This window comes from Amblyraja radiata, chromosome 5 (genome assembly GCF_010909765.2).
Source record: "Amblyraja radiata isolate CabotCenter1 chromosome 5, sAmbRad1.1.pri, whole genome shotgun sequence".
NCBI lineage: Eukaryota > Metazoa > Chordata > Chondrichthyes > Rajiformes > Rajidae > Amblyraja > Amblyraja radiata.
The window spans coordinates 83,393,782-83,417,369 of NC_045960.1; the positions used below are offsets into that span (position 1 = coordinate 83,393,782).

At 44.7% G+C, this 23,588-nt stretch overlaps 1 protein-coding gene across 2 annotated transcripts in view; it reads right to left on the reverse strand.

Annotated features, from left to right (window-relative positions):
- Positions 1-23,588, reverse strand: part of mboat2 (membrane bound O-acyltransferase domain containing 2) — a 136,902-nt gene that overhangs the window by 55,547 nt on the left and 57,767 nt on the right. For both annotated transcript variants that reach the window (XM_033021639.1, XM_033021638.1), the window contains one exon: positions 10,545-10,622. In XM_033021639.1, the coding sequence (XP_032877530.1) occupies positions 10,545-10,622 (78 nt within the window). The remainder of the gene's footprint in view (positions 1-10,544; positions 10,623-23,588) is intronic.

Below are 23,588 nucleotides of genomic sequence, written 5' to 3' on the forward strand. Positions count from 1 at the left end.
ACTAGAGTCTTGTTGCTGCGCAGTCTTTTTCTTTTTCATTGTCTGGTAAAATTAATGTACAACTTACGCTTTGCATGTTGTCCGAGTATGTGTCTCTGATGCTGCTGCAAGCAAGATGGACATTGAACTTCTGCCTTATTGCACTTGTGCACAACAATAAACTGCACTTGACTGGCACACAGAGCGAATCTAGGACATGTAGCGATTATTTTGTAAGGAGCAGTTTGCCGACAAAATATCAATACAAGTAGAGGATGTGGAAATCACGGAATAGCGCGAAAATTGTATTGGAATGACAAATTGAATGAAAAAAAAAGGTTGTCAAGTTTGGGATGGCTTGTAGACAGGTTACTGATGCAGGTGGAGATAATGCCACACCTCCAATCTTTCCTGGAACAGGGCAGGTATCAGCAGTGTGGAAACAGAAAAATGTAAGAACATAGGTCAAGAAAGTAATTGCGTTGTTACAAACAAGAATCAGAAGCAGAGATTTGAAAATATTTAAGTTAATTAAGGAGAGGAACCATGGATCAAGATATCTTGAAGTCGCAGCAACAAAAGGAACAAAGACTGATTACAAGATGTTCTAGGGAAGGGAAAGCAGTGGATATGGTCTACATGGATTTGGAGAAAGCATTTGACAAACTACCACAATAAAAGGCCAGTTACTGGAATTGACGCTCATGGAATAGGAGGTCAAAGTGAATTTAGTTAAAGTATTTCCCTTTAAGGATAGGGAAAGCACGTCATGGTAGAAGCATGATAGAAGGCTGTTTTTCAGATCAGAGAATGGGGAGTTGTGGCGACCAAGGATCAGTGGGGGGACTACGCTTTTGTTTTGCTACATATACACTTTAGTTTAGTTTAGATAAAGCATGGAAAGAGGCCTTTCTGCCACTGTATCCACACCGACCTGCAATCACCCATACACAAATTCTATCCTACACACTGGAGACAATGTTATAGAATCCAATTAACCTACAAGGATTAGAGGGGATCTCATTGAAACATATAAGAGGCTTGGACACGCTAGAGGCAGGAAACATGTTCCCGATGTTGGGGGGGACCAGAACCAGGGGCCACAGATTAAGAATATGGAGTAATCCATTTAGAACGGAGACGAGGAAACACTTTTTCTCACAGAGAGCGGTGAGTCTGTGGAATTCTCTGTCTCAGAGGGCGGTGGAGGCAGGTTCTCTGGATGCTTTCAAGAGAGAGCTAGATAGGGCTCTTAAAAATAGCAGAGTCAGGGGATATGGGGAGAAGGCAGGAACGGGGTACTGATTGGGGATGATCACCCATGATCACATTGAATGGCGGTGCTGGCTCGAAGGGCCGAATGGCCTACTCCTGCACCTATTGTCTATTGTCTACAAACCTGCACGTCGTTGGAATGTGGAGAAAACACATGCAGTCACAAGGAGAAGATGCAAACTCTGTACTGAGAACACAGGTCAGGCCACATCTGTAGTGCTATGAGCAAATTTGGACCCAATATCTGAGGAAGGACGTGCTGGCTCTGGAGAGCATCCAGAGGAGGTTTACAAGAATGATTCCAGGAATGAGTGGGTTAGCATATGATGAGTGTTTGACAGCACTGGGCCTCTACTCACTGGAGTTTAGGTTGAAGAGGGATATTGAAACTTACAGAATAAGGAAAGGCATAACATTCGAAAACATTTGTTGTGCAACAAAATTAAGTCGTATTACCCAAAATTAAAAATCTTCTGGCTAGATTTACTAATGGGGTGTCACAATACAAACTATCAAACTTTGCACAACGTTGAACATTAACCACACGGACATGCAGCTTCTGGTGTGTTCCAGTTTAACTTCCAATAAAACAGCCAGCAGTGCTGCAAGTTATTTGCAATACAGAAATGAAGACGGGAAGCCATATTTCACTTCCTCTCGCACATTCAAGGAAAATCAATACAGAACTTCAGGCATGTCATCCATAACCAGAAGTCTGTTTAGGGACAGTAACAACAGATGTTTTTTTTGTTTAGAGATAGTCACAAGAGATGCTTCTTTAAAAAAAAGGTAAAAGTAAGGAAGATATATAAAATGCAGTCACCGTTGGTCTGTCCAGGAAGGGTTAAGCAACCAGTGGTATTTGCAGATGCCTTGCAGAATTTGGGATGAAAAGAACTTCCACAAAAAATGTTAAAAGTTGCATTTCTTTAGAAACCAAAAGTCTATGCCGATATTTGTGGGTATAAAATCGCTCACGTGTAGAGGTCATATGGATTACAGATAAGGATGCAGAATAAAGTGCTGACTATTTTAGCAGCTACGCGCTCACTAATACCTGAAATAACTTAGCATTGGAGAAACTAAAATTACACCAGTGAGTATTTGTCAAGTCAAAGTTGTGTAATGTTGTGCAAGTTTAATCTTCAAACAGCAGGTTAGCATGCAAATTATTTTAAGTTGCACATTAAAAAAGGTGTTAGATAAAGGAATTTACTTTCTCCCACGAGTGCCCACCACCCCACTCCCCGATACTGGACTCTAGTGGTGACTTAAAGCTGATAAATCCCATTAAGCTCTTAAACAAGGTAGTTCCAGAACAACATTGAGAAATCAAGGTTCTAAATCCAAACCGGTTGCACTTGAACAAATATGGCTGCAATCACAAAGAAAGCTCATCAATGCCTGTATATCAGAAGCTTGAAACTTTGTCATGTCACCGAATATTCTCTCAACCCCCTACAGGTGTACAGTGGAGAGCATACTGACCGATTGCATCTCATGGCCTGGTTCGGTAACCCAAATGCCCAACAAGGAGGTTGCAGAGAAAGGTGAGCGTTGCATTGCCTCAAGGCAACAGCGAACATCAAGAACCCACACCTCCCTGGCCATGCTCTCATCTAGGGAAGAAAGTATAGGAGCCTGAGAATCCGTACCTCCAGGTTCAAGAACAGCTTCTTCCTATCAACCATCAAGCTCTTTGAAACACCCTACACCCAAGCACTACCCTATCTCAGCACTGAACTAAAGACTTCACTATTATTGTATATGTATTTGCTATGTTCTATTATTTATCTCTTTGGTGACCCTCGGATCCACCGGGTGGCGCCAGCAGTGGCTGCCTCACCAACAGTCTGTCTGTCTGTCCCTTTCTTCATCGTTGTTTTTTTAGTATGTGTTAAATGTATGTTTTTAGTGTTCTTTAGCTTGCTTTAAATGGGGGGAGGGGGCCGGGAGTTGGGGGAAACGTTTTCTGATCTCTTATCTCGTCGGAGATACGATTTTTTTCCGTATCGTATCTCCGTCCGCACTGCGTCCGAACATCGATGAGTTGCCGCCTTTGCTGGAGAACGACTTCGAGAGGTCCACTGCGGGCGCCTGCGGACTTACTATTGTGGAGTCCAGGATCCCTATGCCAGCGATCGACCTCTGAGCTCTACTGCGGGTGCCTGCGGACTTTAACATCGTGGAGCTTGCGGTCTCTAGTTAGAGACCGACATCGGGAACAACAAGCTGCAGGAGCTTCGATCGCCCCGGTGCGAGAACGGCAGCGGGAGCTTCAATCGCCCCAACGAATGGTTCGACTGCACCGACCGCGGGAGAAAAATGAGGGAAGATTACACTTTATTGCCTTTCATCACAGTGAGGAATGTGGGGAATCCACTGTGGTGGATGTTTATGGTAACTTTTATGCAGTTGTTGCATTTTTTTGGATCACTGTACCTTAATTGGTACACGTGACAATAAAAGACCTTCGAAACCTTCGACTATCCTTGATCGGACTTTGCTGGCTTTACTTGCATTAAACGTCGTTCCCTTATCATGTATTTATATACTGTAAACGGCTCGATTGTAATTATGTATTCTATTTCTGCTGGCTGGATAGCACGCCACAAAACCGTTTCACTGTACCTTGCGCATACACGTTACAATGAACTCAACTAAACTGAATTAATAAGGCTGCAAAGCTGCAGCAAGTAAGAATTTCATTGTACATATGATAATTAAATACTCTTGACTATCAAATTAAAAATTTATTACAGGTTTCAGGTGTATAGCTTGTTATTTACTGTGTGTGTCCTTCCCAAGAGGAGAGCGCAGCCTGTTTTTTTTTTAATCACATTAGCTACTTTCTTGAGGCAGTGCAATTTTCACCATTGTTTTTACAACCTCCAACATTCTTGGTCTTTTGAGTTACCGAACCAGGCCAAACCGCAATCAGTCAGTGTGATCGACACTGTACAGCTGTAGAAGTTAGAGGGAGTAGTCGGTGACATGCCAAAATCTTCTCAAACCTCTGATGTACAGGCATTGATGAGCCTTCCTTGTAACTGTATCAATGTGTTGGGCCCAGGATAGATCAGAGATGAACAAGCCCAGGAAACTTAACGTGTCGATTCTTGCCATGGCTGACCCACCAAAGACAGCAAGTTCATGGACTCTTGGCTTTCCCTTCTGTTCTGTCCTTAAATACATCTCATACCCAATGGAATAGAAACATAGAAAATAGGTGCAGGAGTAGGCCATTCGGCCCTTCGAGCCTGCACCGCCATTCAATATGATCATGGCTGATCATCCAACTCAGTATCCTGTACCTGCCTTCTCGCCATACCCCCTGATCCCTTTAGCCACAAGGGCCACATCGAACTCCCTCTTAAATATAGCCAATGAACTGGCCTCAACTACTTTCTGTGACAGAGAATTCCACAGATTCACCACTCTCTGTGTGAAAAATGTTTTTCTCATCTCGGTCCTAAAAGATTTCCCCCTTATCCTTAAACTGTGACCCCTTGTTCTGGACTTCCCCAACATCGGGAACAATCTTCCTGCATCTAGCCTGTCCAACCCCTTAAGAAACCCCGTAAGATTCTATAAGATCCCCCCTCAATCTTCTAAATTCTAGCGAGTACAAGCCGAGTCTATCCAGTCTTTCTTCATATGAAAGTAGTGACATCCCAGGAATCAGTCTGGTGAACCTTCTCTGTGCTCCCTCTATGGCAAGAATGTCTTTCCTCAGATTAGGAGACCAAAACTGTACGCAATTCTCCAGGTGTGGTCTCACCAAGACCCTGTACAACTGCAGTATAACCTCCCTGCTCCTATACTCAAATCTTTTTGCTATGAATGCTAACATACCATTCGCTTTCTTCACTGCCTGCTGCACCTGCATGCCTACTTTCAATGACTGGTGTACCATGACACCCAGGTCTCGTTGCATCTCCCCTTTTCCTAATCGGCCACCATTGAGATTAAAAGTCTACTTTCCTGTTTTTGCCACCAAAGTGGATAACCTCACATTTATCCACATTATACTGCATCTGCCATGCATTTGCCCACTCACCCAGCCTATCCAAGTCACCTTGCAGCCTCCAAGCATCCTCCTCACAGCTAACACTGCCCCCCAGCTTAGTGTCCTCCGCAAACTTGGAGATGTTGCATTCAATTCCCTCGTCCAAATCATTAATATATATTGTAAATAGCTGGGGTCCCAGCACTGAGCCTTGCGGTACCCCATTAGTCACTGCCTGCCATTGTGAAAAGGACCAGTTTACTCCTACTCTTTGCTTCCTGTCTGCCAGCCAGTTCTCTATCCACGTCAATACTGAACCCCCACTGCCGTGTGCTTTAAGTTTGTATACTAATCTCTTATGTGGGACCTTGTCGAAAGCCTTCTGAAAGTCCAGATATAACACATCCACTGGTTCTCCCTTATCCACTCTACTAGTTACATCCTCACAAAATTCTATAAGATTCGTCAGACATGATTTACCTTTCATAAATCCATGCTGACTTTGTCCAATGATTTCACCACTTTCCAAATGTGCTGCTATCCCACCTTTAATAACTGACTCTAGCAGTTTCCCCACTACCGATGTTAGACTAACTGGTCTGTAATTCCCAGTTTTCTCTCTCCCTCCCTTTTTAAAAAGTGGGGTTACATTAGCTACCCTCCAATCCTCAGGAACTACTCCAGAATCTAAAGAGTTTTGAAAAATTATCATTAAAGCATCCACTATTTCTGCGGCTACCTCCTTAAGTACTCTGGGATGCAGCCTATCTGGCCCTGGGGATTTATAGGACCATTCAATTTACCTAACATCACTTCCCGGCTAACCTGGATTTCACTCAGTTCCTCCATCTCATTTGACCCCCGGTCCTCTGCTATTTCCGGCAGATTAATTATGTCTTCCAGATGAACTGAACAACTTCTTTGCACGTTTTGATGCAGCAAACACCACACCCAAGGGGAGAGCCAGTCCCTGCTTACAAACCGACCAGCCAGTCCTGACCATAGACCCGATGGACACACGGAGAACCCTGTCCAAGGTCAACCCGTGGAAAGCAGTCGGACCCGACAACATCCCAGGACGTGTGCTCAAGGAATGTGCTGAGGAGTTAGCAGATGTGCTAACAGACATCTTTAACATCTCCCTTAGTCAAGCCATTGTCCCCACATGCCTCAAAACTTCCACAATAATCCCCATAGCGAAGAAACCAGTTGTTGCCTGCCTAAATGACTACCGCCCTGTCGCCCTGACCCCAATAATAATGAAGTGTTTTGAACGACTGGTGAAACCCCACATTACTGCCAGCCTCCCCTCATCGTTAGACCCCCTCCAGTTTGCCTATCGCCCCAACCGTTCTACAGAGGATGCCATCTCTACCACGCTGCACACAGTACTCACGCATCTGGAAAACAAAAACACATACGCCAGAATCCTGTACATTGACTTCAGCTCAGCGTTTAACACCATCATCCCACAGAGACTTGTGGAGAAACTAACCCTGCTGGGCCTCAACACCACCCTGTGTCACTGGATCTTGGACTTTCTGACAGAGAGACCGCAGTCAGTCCGTGTTGGCAAGAACACTTCAGGCTCGATCACGCTGAGCACCGGCTCCCCTCAAGGCTGTGTGCTCAGCCCGCTGTTGTTCACATTGCTCACACATGACTGTGCTGCCAGATTCAGGGACAATAAGATCATAAAATTCGCGGATGACACAACAGTGGTGGGACTCATCAGCGGAGATGACGAATCAATGTACAGGGAGGAAGTAAAACAACTAGTGGACTGGTGCGGCAAAAATAATCTAGAATTAAATGTCGACAAAACAAAGGAGATGGTTGTCGGCTTCAGGAGGGCGCAGCCAAAGCATACACCCCTCAACATCAGTGTCACCACAGTGGAGAGAGTGGAGAGCATAAAGTTCCTCGGTGTGCAAATTACAGACAGTCTCACCTGGTCCAGGAACACCACTGGGACCGTCAAACGGGCCCATCAGCGACTGCACTTCCTGAGGAAACTCAAACAGGCCTCACTCCCCGCCAACATCCTCAGGACTTTCTACAGGGGTACCGTGGAGTCTGTACTCACGTACTGCATAAATACGTGGTACTCCACCTGCAACTGCTCGGACAGGAAGGCTCTGCAGAGGGTAGTGAGGGGAGCAGAGAGGACCATTGGCGTCTCCCTACCCTCGGTACAAGAACTGTTCCAGAACCGCTGTCTGAAAAAAGCTCAGAGAATTGCTAAGGACAAACTGCACCCCCTCCACATACACCTGGATCTCCTGCCATCAGGCAAGAGATATCGCAGCATCAAAGCCCGGACTACAAGACTGCTAAACAGCTTCCTGCCACAGGCTGTGAGGCTGCTAAACTCTGTACTCACAGTCACCTGATTCTGCGGCTTGGCACGGACACTTTAATAACTGGCACTGGCCACTTTAATAACTGGCACTGGCCACTCAAATCAGCTGCCCCGGACATTTTTATGATTGGTTTTACTGTATTTAACGTTGTTGTTTTACCTGCTTTTAACTATTTATACTGTTCCATCAGGGACTGGATTGTTTTTAGTGTTATTATGTGTGAAATGTTTTAAATTTCATGTGCGATGCTCCGGCATTCCCTGGGAAACGTCTTTTCATTTTGCACTGTACAACTGTTGCTTGCAAGATGACAATAAAGGTTGATTGATTGAAGACAGAACCAAAGTAGTTATTTAATTGGTCTGCCATGTCTTTGTTCCCCATGATCAATTCACCTGTTTCTGACTGCAATGGACCTACATTTGTTTTAACTAATCTTTTTCTCTGATGGGACTAGAAGGGCCGAGATGGCCTGTTTCCGTGCTGTAATTGTTATATGGTTATATGTTATATGGTTAATAAGGTCATGTGATAGGAGCAGAATTAGGCCATTTGGCCCATCGTCTACTCTGCCATTCAATCATGGCTTATCTATCTCTAACCCAATTCTCCTTCTCCCCATTAAAGACTGCATGGATGAACTACAACAATTGTTCATCCCAGTTTGGCAAAAAAATATATCAGGGAAGGCAGTGCATCCGTAGATAACAAGGGAAATCAGGGATAGTATCAAAACAAAAGATGAAGCGTACAAATTAGCCAGAAAAAGCAGACTACCAGAGGACTGGGACTCATACCACACAGCTACCACTCTCCGAGTAAAGAAGTTCCCCCTCATGTTACCCCTAAACTTTTGTCCCTTAATTCTGAAGTCATGTTCTCTTGTTTGAATCTTCCCATCTCTCAATGGGAAAAGCTTATCCACGTCAACTCTGTCTATCCCTCTCATAATTTTAAAGACCTCAGGGAACTATGCACAGTTATTCCTAGATCCCTCTGTTCAACTGCATTCCTCAATTCGCTACCATTTACCATGTAAAATTATTATATCTTCTTTTGACGTAACTAATACATGGCTTTTGGACATTATACATTTGTTGGTTCCCCTTCATGAAGCATGCTCTACCTCTCTCAATAAATCGTGACACGCCAAACACCTTCTTTACCCCCCTCAATAAATGAAAGGTGTGCTAAACCCACTTTTCTTTCATGAATCAAAAGAGTCATGAGTCTATGAGTACATGAGTCATATGCAGCAATAATGGAACAATGAAATTCTTACCTGCAGAAGCATAACAGGCTTGTAAATGCAATAGACAAATATAATTTAAAAGACTCAATTAATTATTAACCACAATACGATTACAACAAAACCTACAGTTTTTTGTGTAACCAAAGACAGTCTATAGAAGCTAGTCTGTAGTGTTCAAGAGCCTGATGGTTGTTGTGAAGAAGCTGTTCTTGAACCTGGTGGTTACGGATTTCAGGCTCCTGTACCATTTTCCCGATGGTAGGAGTAAAATTAGAATGTGGCAATGGTGATGTGGGTTTTTGAATCTTTCAAATCATACTGATCGCAAGAAGTCATTTCGAATACAGTACCTGTTTGTATTCTCCAGCATTCAACCTTCAGTTATTTGCAAGGTACTTAAATAAACTTAAGTAACTACTCCCTCCCTTTTTTGAGAATGCCAAGACTGCATTGGCATGCATCGTCAACACAGTCTTGAACTGGTATCTCAAATGAGATCAGCCAATTCATAACAACACACTTGTCTATGCCTCTTATGTTATCTTTGTGAGCATCAGTTTATGGTAATTTTTATGTAGTTGTGTGTCTTGTTGCTTTTTTGGTATGACTGTATGGCAAATCAAATTCCTTGTATGTTTTTACATACTTGGCTAATAAATTAATTACAATACTTACAATAAAAAGCAGGAAATGGTTTTCCCTGCTAAAATCATGCAGGCAACTACATCTTACTCTTTTAATCAATGCATTAATTTATTTCTTGAGAGAGGGCAAGTATCTTTATGTACCTTCTATACAAGTAGCCAGTATAATACAAAAATATAGATAATACTGAACACAATCTTGTGTTCACCTCTGACAATCCACAAACAGTCCAAAGAAGGTTGCTGACCCAAAACGTCACCTATCCAGGTTCTCCAGTGATGCTGCATGATCTGCTGAGTTACTCCAACACTTTGTTAAAAATAAATAGCTCCATAATCTGCAGCTGGTCATCAGATGCTGCACAGCGGTAGAGTTGCTGCATTACAGCGCGAGAGACCCGTGTTCAATCCTGACAACGGGTCCTGTATGTACAGAGTTTGTACGTTCTCCCCGTCACCGCGTGGGATTTCTCCGGGAACTCCGGATTCCTTCCACACTCCAAAGACATACAGGTTTGTAGGTTAATTAGCTTTGATAAAATTGTAAATTGTCCTTAGTGCTAGTGTACGGGGAGATGGCTGGTCGGCGTGGACGCGATGGACCGACAGGTCTGTTTCCGCGCTGTATCTCTAAAGTCTAAAGATGCAGGCATTGGGGAAAACCCAGTTACCAACTTTTAGGGTTTTGCCAACAGTAAACACTCAAATATACTCCTAAGCAGCATGTAAAAGACGCACATTTCAGAAAATTCAAATGAACAAATTCGTTCGCCAATTTAGAAAGGGATCTTTGTTCTAGTTTTAAAAGCATGTATTTAATAAAATGAATAGATCCTATTTAAAAATACTATATCAAAGCTGACCCGTCTTCACCACCTGGTACTCTTCTCCAAAGCAATCTTTGTTACTGACATTCAAGTCATGTTATCTGTCGAGGAAGTGGCTGGCACGGCACCATAACTGCAATACTTTTATTTAAAATAGGTTTTCTTTCAATAGGGAACTTTCAAAGAAATACTTACTTATGCATGTGTCCAGCCCCAACAATGATCATAATGTAGTAACAAATTCCACTCTGAAGAAGAAAGTGCAAAGCATACCTGAAAGAAAAATAAAGCATAATGGTTATAGAGTCATAGAGTCAAAGAGCAATAACAAAAAAATTGAGTCAGAGCAAAGAACAAGTTGGCATCGCCATTATTTATGACACCTTGGAACAACAGGTTTTGTTTTTCAAGTACATTGGAAAATTTGGCTGCAAACAAATCTGATCAATTCAAGATATTTAATAGGAAAAACAGAATGCAGGAAAGCACAAACATTTATAAGGGTTGAGGCAGATCCATTAAGCCAAGAAAACAAAATTTGTTCTCCGAGCTAACAATGGTCTATTCTACATTTTCCTTGATCTGCAACTCTTTTGATCTCATACATTTCCTTATCTTTATATCTCCCTCTCCCGACACTGTCTGAAGAAGGGTCTCTACCCAAAACATCACCCATTCCTTCTCCAAAGATGTTGCCTGTCCCGCTGAGTTACTCCAGCATTTTGTGACTATCTTCAAAACAAAATTAACTTTTTTTCTTAGTAACGTCCACCTATGAAGCAGATTCTCCATAAAAGCTTATTTTTTTCATTCCTCCACCCTTGGATTTTATTTGCTGGCACGCTATGCTGTCTTAAGTGGCCAACATTGAAATTGATACAGATTTATTTATTGCACATTGAAAGTGAAATTTACCTCTTGTTATTTTAGCAATGGTTCAGCCAGGGGTAGATTATTTTGTTGCCCTACCTGAATATAATGCACCGAGTTTCGTTAGCAATTTTATGAAAAGCATTTTGTTTTATTTAATAGTTTCACCTAGATGCTCTACGCAAGTTTTGGTGCTGTGTTCTAAATGAGGAATAAAGCATTTAAAAAAATGCTCTCACTATTCAGGTCATATGCTCATTCCGGCATTTCCTTTAGCTCATTGTCTTTATTTTCAAAACACATCATCGCTCTTCAGAAATCTCTTCCCGGTTAGTCAACAACACTTAGAAAAACGATCATGTGTCCCCTTTAGGCAGTATGGAGGCAGAGAATACAGTTCGATATATCCCACTTAATTCCATGCTCACACATGCCACGTTGATGATGAAGACAGTACAATGATTCACTTTGTTAACTTTAAATTCATCGCAGCACCACGGAATCACAAAAATGTAGAACCAATTTTCCCTTACAATGAAAGAAAGTGCTTAACAATAAATTGCATTATTCCGTATGTGAATATATTAAAACTTTCACGCAAAATGCTGATACTCAGAGAAAACAACTTCAGGATCAGTATAAACTTGTTAAGCAATCACAGGAAGAAGGGAAAATAATCCATTTCCTCATTTTTTTTTTTTTCCCCCAAATTTGGATTGTTTTTTTCTTGAGCTCCAGAGGCCGAGAGGAGACACGATAGAAATATTAAATTATGAGAGGCATAGGTTAGAGTGTCAGAACCACTTTCCTTGGGTGGAAATATCACAGGCTAGAGAGCATAGCTTTAAAGGAAAGAGAGACAAAGGAGTTCAGGGCAAGTTTATTTCCCCCTCCCCCCCCCCCCCCACAGAGGGGTGTGGATGCCTAGATCACACTTCTACGGATGGTGGTGGAGGCAGATATGATAGTGGCAATTAAAAGGCAAAACTATTTACCTCAGTCTATCTTTGATCTAACTTTACTGGCTTTATCTTGCACTACACATTATTTCTTTATCATGTATCGTACACTGAATGGCTCGATTATAATCATGTATTGTCTTTCCGCTGACTGGTTAGCACGTAACAAATGTTTTTCACTGTGACAATAAACAATAAACTAAAGTAACTAGATGAGATTAATTTATCATGGCATCATGTTGGACAAGAGACGCAACTGGCCAAAGGGCCAGTTCCTGTGCTGTACTTTTCCATGTTCTATGTGTAGGAAGAAACTGGAGATGCTGGTTTAAACCGAAGAGCCACAAAAAGCTGAAGTAACTAAGCGGGTCAAACAGCATCTCTGGAGAAAAAGAAGACTGAAGAAGGATCTCAACCCGCAACATCACACATCTCTTTTCTCCAAAGATGCTGTTTGACTCCAGTTACTCCAGCTTTTTGTGTCTATTTTCCATGTTATATGTTCCCCTCAAGGCACTCATCAAACACAGAACTTTGTTCCCAGCAATTCAAACTTTTTTTAAATCACTGCTCGCACAAAATTCCAGCAGTCTGATCTTTTTAGATCCCTTGGAATACTCGGGGCAGTACCAAGAGAGTACCAGTGCCAGTGTTGGCCTGGCAGCAGGGGCACTTGCTGTCATTAGCACGCAACAAAAGTTTTTCAATGTCCCCTCGGTACATGTGACAATAAACCAAACTAAACTAAACTGAATCCATTCAACAGGATAACAACATTCCCATACTTCTGTCGATGGATCACAGACAGAGACTGGAAGCCGGGCCAAGGACATTCTGGCCAGATCAGCTCCATAAGCAACCTCGACAAACATTCACCAGCTCTCCACATGGTAAATTGGAACCGATGGGGAAAACAAGACATCTGGAGACGTAAAATAGGTTGTCAAAAGGGCAATTCTTATTTATTCCCATCAAATATCATTGATTAAATGGTCCAGACACTGCAGTACAACTGCAGGAATTGTACAGAGCAAAGACAATGTAGAAGCTCAGTAATGACAGAGTGAAACAAATGCACTAAAGGGCCTGTCCCACTCGGGCGTTATTTGTGCGTCATTTAAGCGACATAATTTACGCGTCACGACGCATCATTTACGCGTCACAGGTCGTGACGCACGCGTGGTGAGACGTGGTGGCATAGGCAGTGACGCAGTCGCCCCAGGATTTTGGGATTCACAAAATCTTCGCGCTCCACCTATACGACGCGCAAATGACGCCCAAGTGGGACTACCCTCAAGTCAATGCAGGTGGTGGTGACGCCACAGGTTCAGAGGGATTTATTATCTACAGCTCTGAAATGTGAACTGTAAATTCATTGATAGAAAAAGTAATTTAATAAATATGATGACGGAGACATTGATAAAAAGGAACATAGGAACATTTAGGTCATAAACAACTGTTTCATGGCCTGTTCCATAGGCATGGTTTAGTTGTCAGCTGTAAAAATAAAGGGAAAAGACATGAGAAGGATAGTCAAAGAGCTAACTGTATCAGTTCCGTGGAAGAAAGTTGAATTTACTCAGGATTTGATCATCACCGAGATCTCCAGTAACCCCCAAAGTCTCGAATACAAAAAAGATGTGGTTAAAATAATTTTTTTAAGCAATCTGGAAAGACAGCTTGTAAGACGAGTAATCTTTGCTTTGTATCTGAACCGGTAATAATGAGCAGACAGGAGATCATAAAGGAAATACCAAGTCAAATTAGAAACTTGTGGTCAGGCCCTCTCATAGATGAACTGAAGCCCAGGCCAATTTCAATTTTAGAGGCCCCCAAATCAAGATCCCTTTGAAGCAGACAGGCATGAGGCCCATGCCAAATGGCACTCGTTGCCCCCCCCCCCCCCCCGATAGGGCCTGCTTGTGGTAGGTGGTTGTGTTGGGAGGGGCAGGTCAGGGCCGGATTTGCGTATAAGCTTGACAAGTTTAAGCTTAGGGCCTCGAGATCTAGGGGCGTCTCGCAGAGCCGGATTTACCACTAGGCTTCATAGGCTGAAGCCCAGGGCCTCGAAATCAAGGGGGCCTCCGGCCAAGGCAGGACACCTGCCGTTCAACTCTGGGTGGACGCCCTTCTCTATTTCTCTCTCTGTCACTCTCCGTCTCCGACCGGCATCCGTATCAGTTTCCGGTCCGCCGGGTCTTCGCTCTCCGCTCGCTCCTCATCCACTGGCACCGCAGGCCGCCTTGCACATGCGCACTGCTACGGCCAGCGCATCCTCCCCCCTGCACATGCGCACTGCTATGGCCAGCGCATCCTCCCCCCTGCACATGCGCACTGCTATGGCCAGCGCATCCTCCCCCCTGCACATGCGCACTGCTACGGCCAGCGCATCCTCCCCCCTGCACATGCGCACTGCTACGGCCAGCGCATCCTCCCCCCTGCACATGCGCACTGCTATGGCCAGCGCATCCTCCCCCCTGCACATGCGCACAACCAAGGCCAGCACATCATCGGCCACCCTGCGCATGCGCACTGCCACGGCAACTGGTCGGCACTGGGCACTTTCTCCCTCGCTTTGAATTGTGGGAGATCTGGCCACCATTGCTGTCTGGTCACTGCCTCGTCGCCAGCGCTGAAAACCAACGCAGAATCACTCCCTGACCCTGGATCTGGAGTAACTCCCTGGAGTAACTCTTGCTTCTGGTTTCCTGGTCCTCCATAAATATTCTAAATGGAATTTAAACTGGAGATGCTGAATAATAACAGCCTATTGCATTTGATATGTTTATTTATTGTGTATATATATATATATATGGTCTATGGTATATAAACACACTGAACTTTTATCTCCTGTTCTGTATTATGTTTACATATTCTGTTGTGCTGCAGCAAGCAAGAATTTCATTGTCCTATCTGGGACACATGACAATAAAACTCTCTTGACTCTTGACTTGACATGGACTTAAGCAAAAAAGGGTTCTTGGGGGAAAAAAACAGATGCCTTAAATTTAGTTGCGTCTGGTTGGGTGAAGAACTATGGTAGGGTGAAGACAATTCCATGCTTTAATTGTGCGGGGGAACTCCATGGTGCAGCCAGCAACTCTGGATAGAAGAAATTGGGTGATGTTTCGGCTAGAGACCCTTCTTTAGACTCCCTCTGGTTTTAGTGTTTTTAGTTTAATTTAAAGAAACAGCGTGGAAACAGGCCCTTCGGTCCACCGAGTCCATGCCCACACACACCACACACACCCACACACCACACACACGGGTCTAAAATAGGTTTCTGCACACCTTTGGAATGTGGAAGGAAACAAGAGCACCCAGAGAAAACCCATGCGATCAAAGGGAAAAGGAGCAGACTCTATACAGACAGCACCCATATTCAGGATCAATCCGGGTCTTTGGCACTTTTAGGCAGCAACTTTATGGCCAATGTACTGCGCCATAGTCTTGAACTGAATTAAAACATGCAGTAGCTGTAAAGGGAGACATACCGTCACTTAGAGATTTAAAACTGAAAATGGATATTTTCTTTTTTGTTAATAACCAAAGTTATTAACATATAATTTTTTGTGTGTTGGAAAACAAAATATAGTGGCACAGCTGGTAGACTTGCTGCCTCACACGCCAGAGATCTGTGTTCGATCCTGTCCTCGGGCACTGTCTGCGTTGAATTTGCACATTCTCCCTGCAAGCGTGTGGGTTTCCTCCCACATCCCAAACTCACATTGGCGTTGTAGGTTAAATTGCCCCTAATGTGTAGGGAGTGGGTGAGGAAAATGGGATAACAGAACTTGTGTGAATGGGTAGATAAAAATGCTGGAGAAACTCAGCGGGTGAGGCAGCATCTATGGAGCGAAGGAAATAGGCGACGTTTCGGGTCAAGACCCTTCTTTAGTCTGATGTGAGGGTGGGGGGGACGGGAAGAAGAAAGGAAGAGGCGGAGACAGTGGGCTGAGGGAGAACTGGGAAGGGGAGGAGAAAGCAGGGATTACCTGAAATTGAAGAAGTCAATGTTCATATCGCTGGGGTGTAAACTGCCCAAGCGAAATATGACGTGCTGCTCCTCCAATTGACGGTGGGCCTCACTCTGGCCATGGAAGAGGCCCAGGACAGAAAGGTCGGATTCAGAATGGGAGGGGGAGTTGAAGTGCTGAGCCACCGGGAGATCAGGTTGGTTATTGCGAACTGAGTGGAGGTGTTGTGCGAAGCGATTGCCAAGCCTGCGCTTGGTCTCACCGAGGTTGATCATACGCTGAATAATCCAACCACACTTTTGTTTGGAAGTGGAAAGAAATAATAGAAATTGCATTCATTGCAACGTGTAAAAAGAGTTGAGATACTGTATTATAATTTTGCTGCGTGTCATTGTGGTATAAATCATGTCTTGATTGATTGAATATGTTTAGTTTGTGACTTCATTTGAAGCAGAAATAATATGTGAATGTTTCATTGAGCATAATTCCGACTGGTAACTATGCACTTCATTCGAGCACATTATCGCACGCATCATGCAAGCCGTCTTAAATGACCACCTAAACTGTCATTTGGTAAATTAAAAACGGCCAAGGTTGCCCGGCTGACAACAGAGAAAAAAAATTAAGTGAGAGCCCTGCAAGGTGTATAATATTTTTGACACTGTCATAGGCCTTTCTTACATATGCTGTCACAACGCACTGTCGTCTCTAAACAACCTTTCAGTAATTTTCCTTGCCCTCCATTTCAGAATGGTAGTGTTTTAAGCCAATAACACGACACTAGCACAGGCAATAAATAAATAAATGAAAAGCGCAGCTTTCCAGCCCCTTATCTCATTGGCCACGCTCGGCTGCAAATCGGTGTCAATCTGGTGGACCATTTTCCTCTAGTCGTGGGGGTGGGGGATTGGGAGAGGCCTCACAAGTGGAGCAGCTTAGGGCCTCTCTTCATCTAAATCCGGCCATGGGGCAGGTCCTGTGAGGAATTGTGCGGGTACAAAATACGTAAAGTGTGGCTGCATGAGCAAAGATTTGCGACTTTTATGCATCTAAAAAAGACTTGAATGGCAGAGGATTGATAGTTATTAGAGTTTAGCGACTGGTATTAGATCACAAAGGAATTGCGTGTATTAGGATGATAAGCTCTGTGCTGAGTCACAGCAGAAAGGATAAATAGGGCTGCAGAAAGGACTTTACACTAATACAAAGGGTTAGGTTTCACACGGATAAAATGGCATTAATGATAAAGACGGCACGATAAGAAAAAAGGAGGAGATGAAAATGCTAAGTCATGATAAATGAAAATAAATATTCGATCAGAAAAAAAACATTTAAGGTCTAAAGTATCTGATAGATTTTCTACTCATAAATTGTGATAAGGCTAAAGGCTACAGAGTGAAAAAAACACCTTTAGGATACACTAAGTATACAAGGCAGCAGTTATTAGAGGGCCCATGCAACAAGCTGGTCCATACACCCACCACCCGCTGTGTGAAAAAGTTACCCTTCAGATTCCTATTAAATCTTTTCCCCTTCACCTTGAACCGATGTCCTCTGCGCCTCGATTCCCCTACTCTGGGTAAAAGCCTGTGCATCTTCACATGATTTTGTATACCTCTAGAAGATCTCCCCTCATCCTCCTATAACATGGTGCCCAGAACTGAACACACTATTCTAAATGCAGTCTCACCAACCTCCCAACTTCTATACTCAATACTCTGACTGATGAAGGCCAAAGTGCCAAAAGCCTTTTTGAAAACATTATCTACCATTGACCTTTACTCCTAGATCCCTCTGCTCTACAACACTACCCAGAGGCCTACCATTTACTGAGTAGACCCTGCCCTTGTTCGACGTCCCGAAATGCAACACCTCACACTTCTCTGTATTAAATTCCTCTGTATTAAAAACCTTATCAACCATTCCTCTGCCCACCCGGCCAATCGATCCAGATCCTACTTTCACAATCATCTTCACAATCTGCAAAACCACTAACTTTTGTATCAGCAGCAAACTTGCTAATCTTGCCCTATATGTTCTCATCTAAATCATTGATGTAGATGACAAACAGTAACGGGCCCAGCACCGAACCCTGTGGCACACCACTAGTCACAGGCCTCCATTCTGAGATGCAACCTTCCACCATCACCCCCTGCTTCCTTCCATGGAGCCAATTTGCTATCCATTCAGCTATCTCTCCTTGGATCCCATGAGATCTAACCTTGCAATATCCTGCAATATCCTCGGATATATCTGATCAGGCACCGGAGATTTGTCTACCTTCAAACACGACAGTACCTTCAGTACTTACTCGATGGTAACACTGACTGCTCTCAAGACACTTCCAGTGACTGCTCCAATTTCCTCCGTCCTACTGTCTTTCTCCTCGGTAAATACAGTGTAGAAATACTCATTGAAGACCTTGCCCATCTCCTGTGGCTTCACACAGAGGTGACCGCTTATATTCCTGAGAGGTCCCACTCTCTCTCTAGTTACCCTTTGCCCCCTAATGTATTTATACAATCTTTTGGGATTGTCGGTAGAACTAGGTAGAAACAAACAACCTGGTTATTGAATTGAATCGAATTGAATCCTTTATTTGTCATTCAGACCTTTCGGTCTGAACGAAATGCTGTTGCCTGCAGCCATACATGTAATAATAACAAAACACAATAAACACAAATTAACATCCACCACAGTGAGTTCACCAAACACCTCCTCACTGTGATGGAGGCAAAAGTCTTAGAGTTACTGTCTCTTCCCTCCTCTTCTCCCTCTGCGCCGAGGCGATACCCCACCGGGCGATGGCGGCCCGGGGGGTGGTCGAAGCTGCCCGCAGCTGTTGCAACGGGTGCTCCGGAAAACAGGCACCAGCCTGTGACCTGCGAGCTCCCGACATTGTCCTCCACCGGCCCGCGGCCGAGCCCAGGATCCAGGTCGCCGCCGCCTCAGCCGCCGTAGCACCGTCTCCGCTCCGCACCGGGCCGCCCACAAGGCAGCGTCTCAGCCCCGCACCGGGCTGCTCACATGGGAGCACCTTCCAGCCAGTAGCCGGTCCGCCCACAAGGCAGCGTCTCAGCCCCGCACCGGGCTGCTCACACGGGAGCGCCTTCCAGCCAGTAGCCGTGCCGGCCGCACAGGAGTGTCTCAGCTCCGCACCGTCCGCCCTCACCGGAGCGCCGAGTCGTGCCGCTGCCCGAACGTCGCCACAGCTCGAAGACGGTCAGCCTCCCGTTGGTGAGTCCTGGCTGGCTCTACCTCTGGACCCTCGAGGTCGGTCGCAGGTTGGAGGCCGCCAGCTCCGCCATTAGGCCTCAGCGCAGACGGGGGAAGAGAAGGGGGATACGACAAAAAGTCGCATTCCCCCGAAGGGAGAGACAGAAAGCTCTGTTTCACCCTCCCCCCACACACATAACACCACCTAATAACCAAAAAAAATTACTAAACTAGACAAAAACAAAAAAAAAACAAAAAAAAAACCAAAAAAAAAACCGACATAAAAAGTAAAAACAGACAGACTGCAGGCGAGCCGCAGCTGTATCACAGCGCCGCCACTTCCGGAATACACCGAAGGACACAAAGTGCTGGGGTAACTCAACAATCAGTTTGAAAAGGGTCCTACCCCCGAAACATTACCTATCCACATTCAACAGAGATGCTGCCTGACCCGCTGAGTTACTCCAGCTCCGTGTGTCGTTTCACCTTACAAGAAAGAGCCAACGGTGCGGGTCTGCACCAACGAGTCCTTCTTCACCAGCTGCCGCACCGTCCGATTGACACAGTTGTTGTAACGGCTCACGTTTTAGCCCCTGACCGGCAGCACTTTCTTCAGGCCACCGCCACCAACAGGATGTGCGGTCACTGTGAGGTCCATCCTCTCTCTCTAGCTACTGCTTCTTCTGGTCAGTCCTTCCCCGGCGAGTCCTTCCCCGGACTCGCCGACAGTGTCCAGGGACAAGGGGAGGAGGCAGCGGTGGACGGGGAACGACGAGTGGTCAACGTGATGACTGACAAGAACAGGTGGCAGCTGATGAGAGGGGAGGGAGCCTCACGGCGACCAAGCCGAGACCCGTCGGTGGCAGTGGCCTGAAGACAGTGCTGTCGACCAGTGGCTACAACAGCAGTTTCAACTGGACGGTGCGGCAGCTGGTGATGAAGGATTCGCTGGTACACCTTGTGGAAGATATCAGCAACTCGGCCAGGAGATGCTCTCAACCGCCTCCCTCCTTCTCGATCGCCTTCCCAGTGTCGCTCCGAATGTGTGTAGGAAGGAACTGCAGATGCTGGTTTACATTGAAGATAGACACTAAATGCTGGAGTAACTCAGCGTGAGGAAATATTATATAATAGAACTGCTCGGATAATGAATTTCATATAAGCTAGGTAATTTGCAAGAGAAAAGCTTCAGAAACACATGTCCCTGCAAGAAATAAAGTACAAAGAAACACACACGGGGAACATAACAGATGAATCAAAACATGGAAACGCTAATCTGAACATGCAAAGCTTTGTTTATTGCTTTGAGGCAATTATGGCGCTGAAATAAATTGTATTTCGTATAATTTTGTGTTCGGAGAGTGGCTTCTCAGGTCAGAGGTAATTTGCTCTTTCTCTATGGCACATTCCTGAGCTCCAGTGTGACATATAGATGGGGGTTTATGGTTGTTTATGCTGGGTCCGAGACAGACCCCAAGGCTGAAATGTAATAGACCCTGTAATTCAGCTTTGGCTAAGTTGAATTGTAATTAGGTTGAGATAAGGGATTGGATGTGTGCGGAATGGAGTACAGTTGCTTGGAGAGGAAAGAATCAGATTGATGGATATGTGACCTTCGTATGTTTATAGAAAGTCGAAGAAGCGACTGTGCTTTGAGTTAATGGTCTGAAGCTGTAATTTACCCTTTGTTCTGTAATGTTTGTAAGAGGCCTTGCAGATGAGATTGGAATTCCATCTCCCAGAGATAGCAGGAGAAGGGGAGGCTGTAAGTTAGAATGAAGCTGTATCCTGGCACAAAACACTTACCTTCAATTAAGTTGACAGATTTACGACCCATGCATGCTTGGAGTTGGGAGGTGTGTGTGGGTTTGGAATTAAACTTACAAAGCTGTGTAATTTGGCGAACATCATATAATTAATGTTTGTAATACATAGGTAATAGTATTTTAAACTGTGTAAAATTGTAGTGAAACCATTTATGAAATGTATTGTGTCTAAGTAGGATTGTAAACATTAGACCTTTTTTAGATTTATAGAGATATCTTTCTTCTTGGTATGAAAAATGTGTTTTGTTTCTATGACTTGTGTGATCATTGTATTATATGTGTATCTTATATTTTGAGGCGTGGTCTCTGATAATTGAGCCTACTGGGGTTTTGCTTTGTTGAAATAAAATGATTTTAAACAAAGTTAAACCACAGGCAAACGAGGGTTGTAAAATGAGGCCAGAGAAGGGGAGTCGTGTGACTGCTGTTGTAAATCACCAGAAGGACTCAGATGATTGGTTACTAGTTTGTCATACCCTCTGTATCAGAAATGTCTAATACCTATATAATGCCTTGAATTTGTACCAGAGTCACTAATTCTTTGGACCTGCCCCGGAGCTGACAGCTCTGTGTTGGAAGGTTCAGAGAATTATCCAGTGCGGCAATAAAGAATCGATTTTGAGAGCAACAAGTGTTTGAGTCAAGTTTTCTTGAATTTAGATTGACAAAAGAACTCAGTTTAACAAGCGGGACTGGCAGCATCTCTGGATAGAAGGAATGGGTGACGTTTCGGGACGAGACCCTTCTTCAGACAGTACCTGAAATCGGAACAGCAGCAAACCGAGGCGATGTTTTTAGATCTATGCAATGGACAGAAAGCTCTCGCTATCCTCCCGTTGCAATAACAGAGGCCATTCAGGAAACGGGGCCACATATTGTGAGTTGTTTACGCAAGTCACCTATAATGCAAGTTGGGGGGGCGCCTCTATCAGGTTTTTTTTTGTCATGAAGACTGGGAAGGTGGACAGCAAAAAAAATAAATCACAAAATATATATGACTACACAAGTTAAAAAGGAACTACCCGTAAAGGCAAGTAGCCTGTGCAAACAAATGGGATGGATGCAAAAAACAAAAACAAGTCTCTGGTAACCATTCCTTCCTGACAACAGTGACTTGGTGTGTAGGAAAGAATTCAGATTCAGATTCAATTTTAATTGTCATTGTCAGTGTACAGTACAGAGACAACGAAATGCATTTAGCATCTCCCTGGAAGAGCGACATAGCAAATGATTTGAATAAATAATAATAAGTGATAATAAGTGTCCGGGGGGTAGGGGGGTGATTGGCAGTCACCGAGGTACGTTGTTGAGTAGAGTGACAGCCGCCAGGAAGAAGCTGTTCCTGGACCTGCTGGTTCGGCAACGGAGAGACCTGTAGCGCCTCCCGGATGGTAGGAGGGTAAACAGTCCATGGTTGGGGTGAGAGCAGTCCTTGGCGATGCTGAGCGCCCTCCGCAGACAACTCTTGCTTTGGACAGACTCAATGGAGGGGAGCGAGGAACCGGTGATGCGTTGGGCAATTTTCACCACCCTCTGCAATGCCTTCCGGTCGGAGACAGAGCAGTTGCCATACCATACTGTGATGCAGTTGGTAAGGATGCTCTCGATGGTGCAGCGGTAGACGTTCACCAGGATCTGAGGCGACAGATGGACCTTCTTCAGTCTCCTCAGGAAGAAGAGACGCTGGTGAGCCTTCTTGATCAGAGTTGAGGTATTGTGGGTCCAAGAGAGGTCATCGGAGATGTTGACTCCCAGGAACCTGAAGCTAGAAACACGTTCCACCTCCGTCCCGTTAATGTGGATGGGGGTGTGCGTGCCGCCCCTGGACTTCCTGAAGTCTACAATGAGCTCCTTGGTCTTCTTGGAGTTAAGGGCCAGGTTGTTGTCAGCGCACCATGCTGCTAAGTGCTGGACCTCCTCCCTGTAGGCCGACTCATCGTTGTTGCTGATGAGGCCAATCACCGTTGTATCATCTGCATACTTGATGATGGTGTTAGTACCATGTACAGGTGTGCAGTCATAGGTGAAGAGGGAGTAGAGGAGGGGGCTCAGCACACAGCCCTGTGGAACGCCGGTGTTCAGGGTGAGGGTTGAAGAGGTGTGCTTGTCTAACCTAACAGACTGGGGTCTGTTGGTTAGAAAGTCCAGTATCCAGTTGCAGAGGGAGGGGTCAATGCCCAGGTTACCGAGTTTGGTGATCAGTTTTGATGGTATAATGGTGTTGAATGCTGAGCTGTAATCGATGAACAGCATTCTTACGTAAGTGTCTCTGTTGTCGAGGTGGGAGAGGGCGGAGTGAAGTGCCGTTGAGATGGCATCCTCCGTACTCCTGTTCTTGCGGTAGGCAAACTGATAGGGATCCAGTGTGGGGGGTAGGCAGCTTTTGAGGTG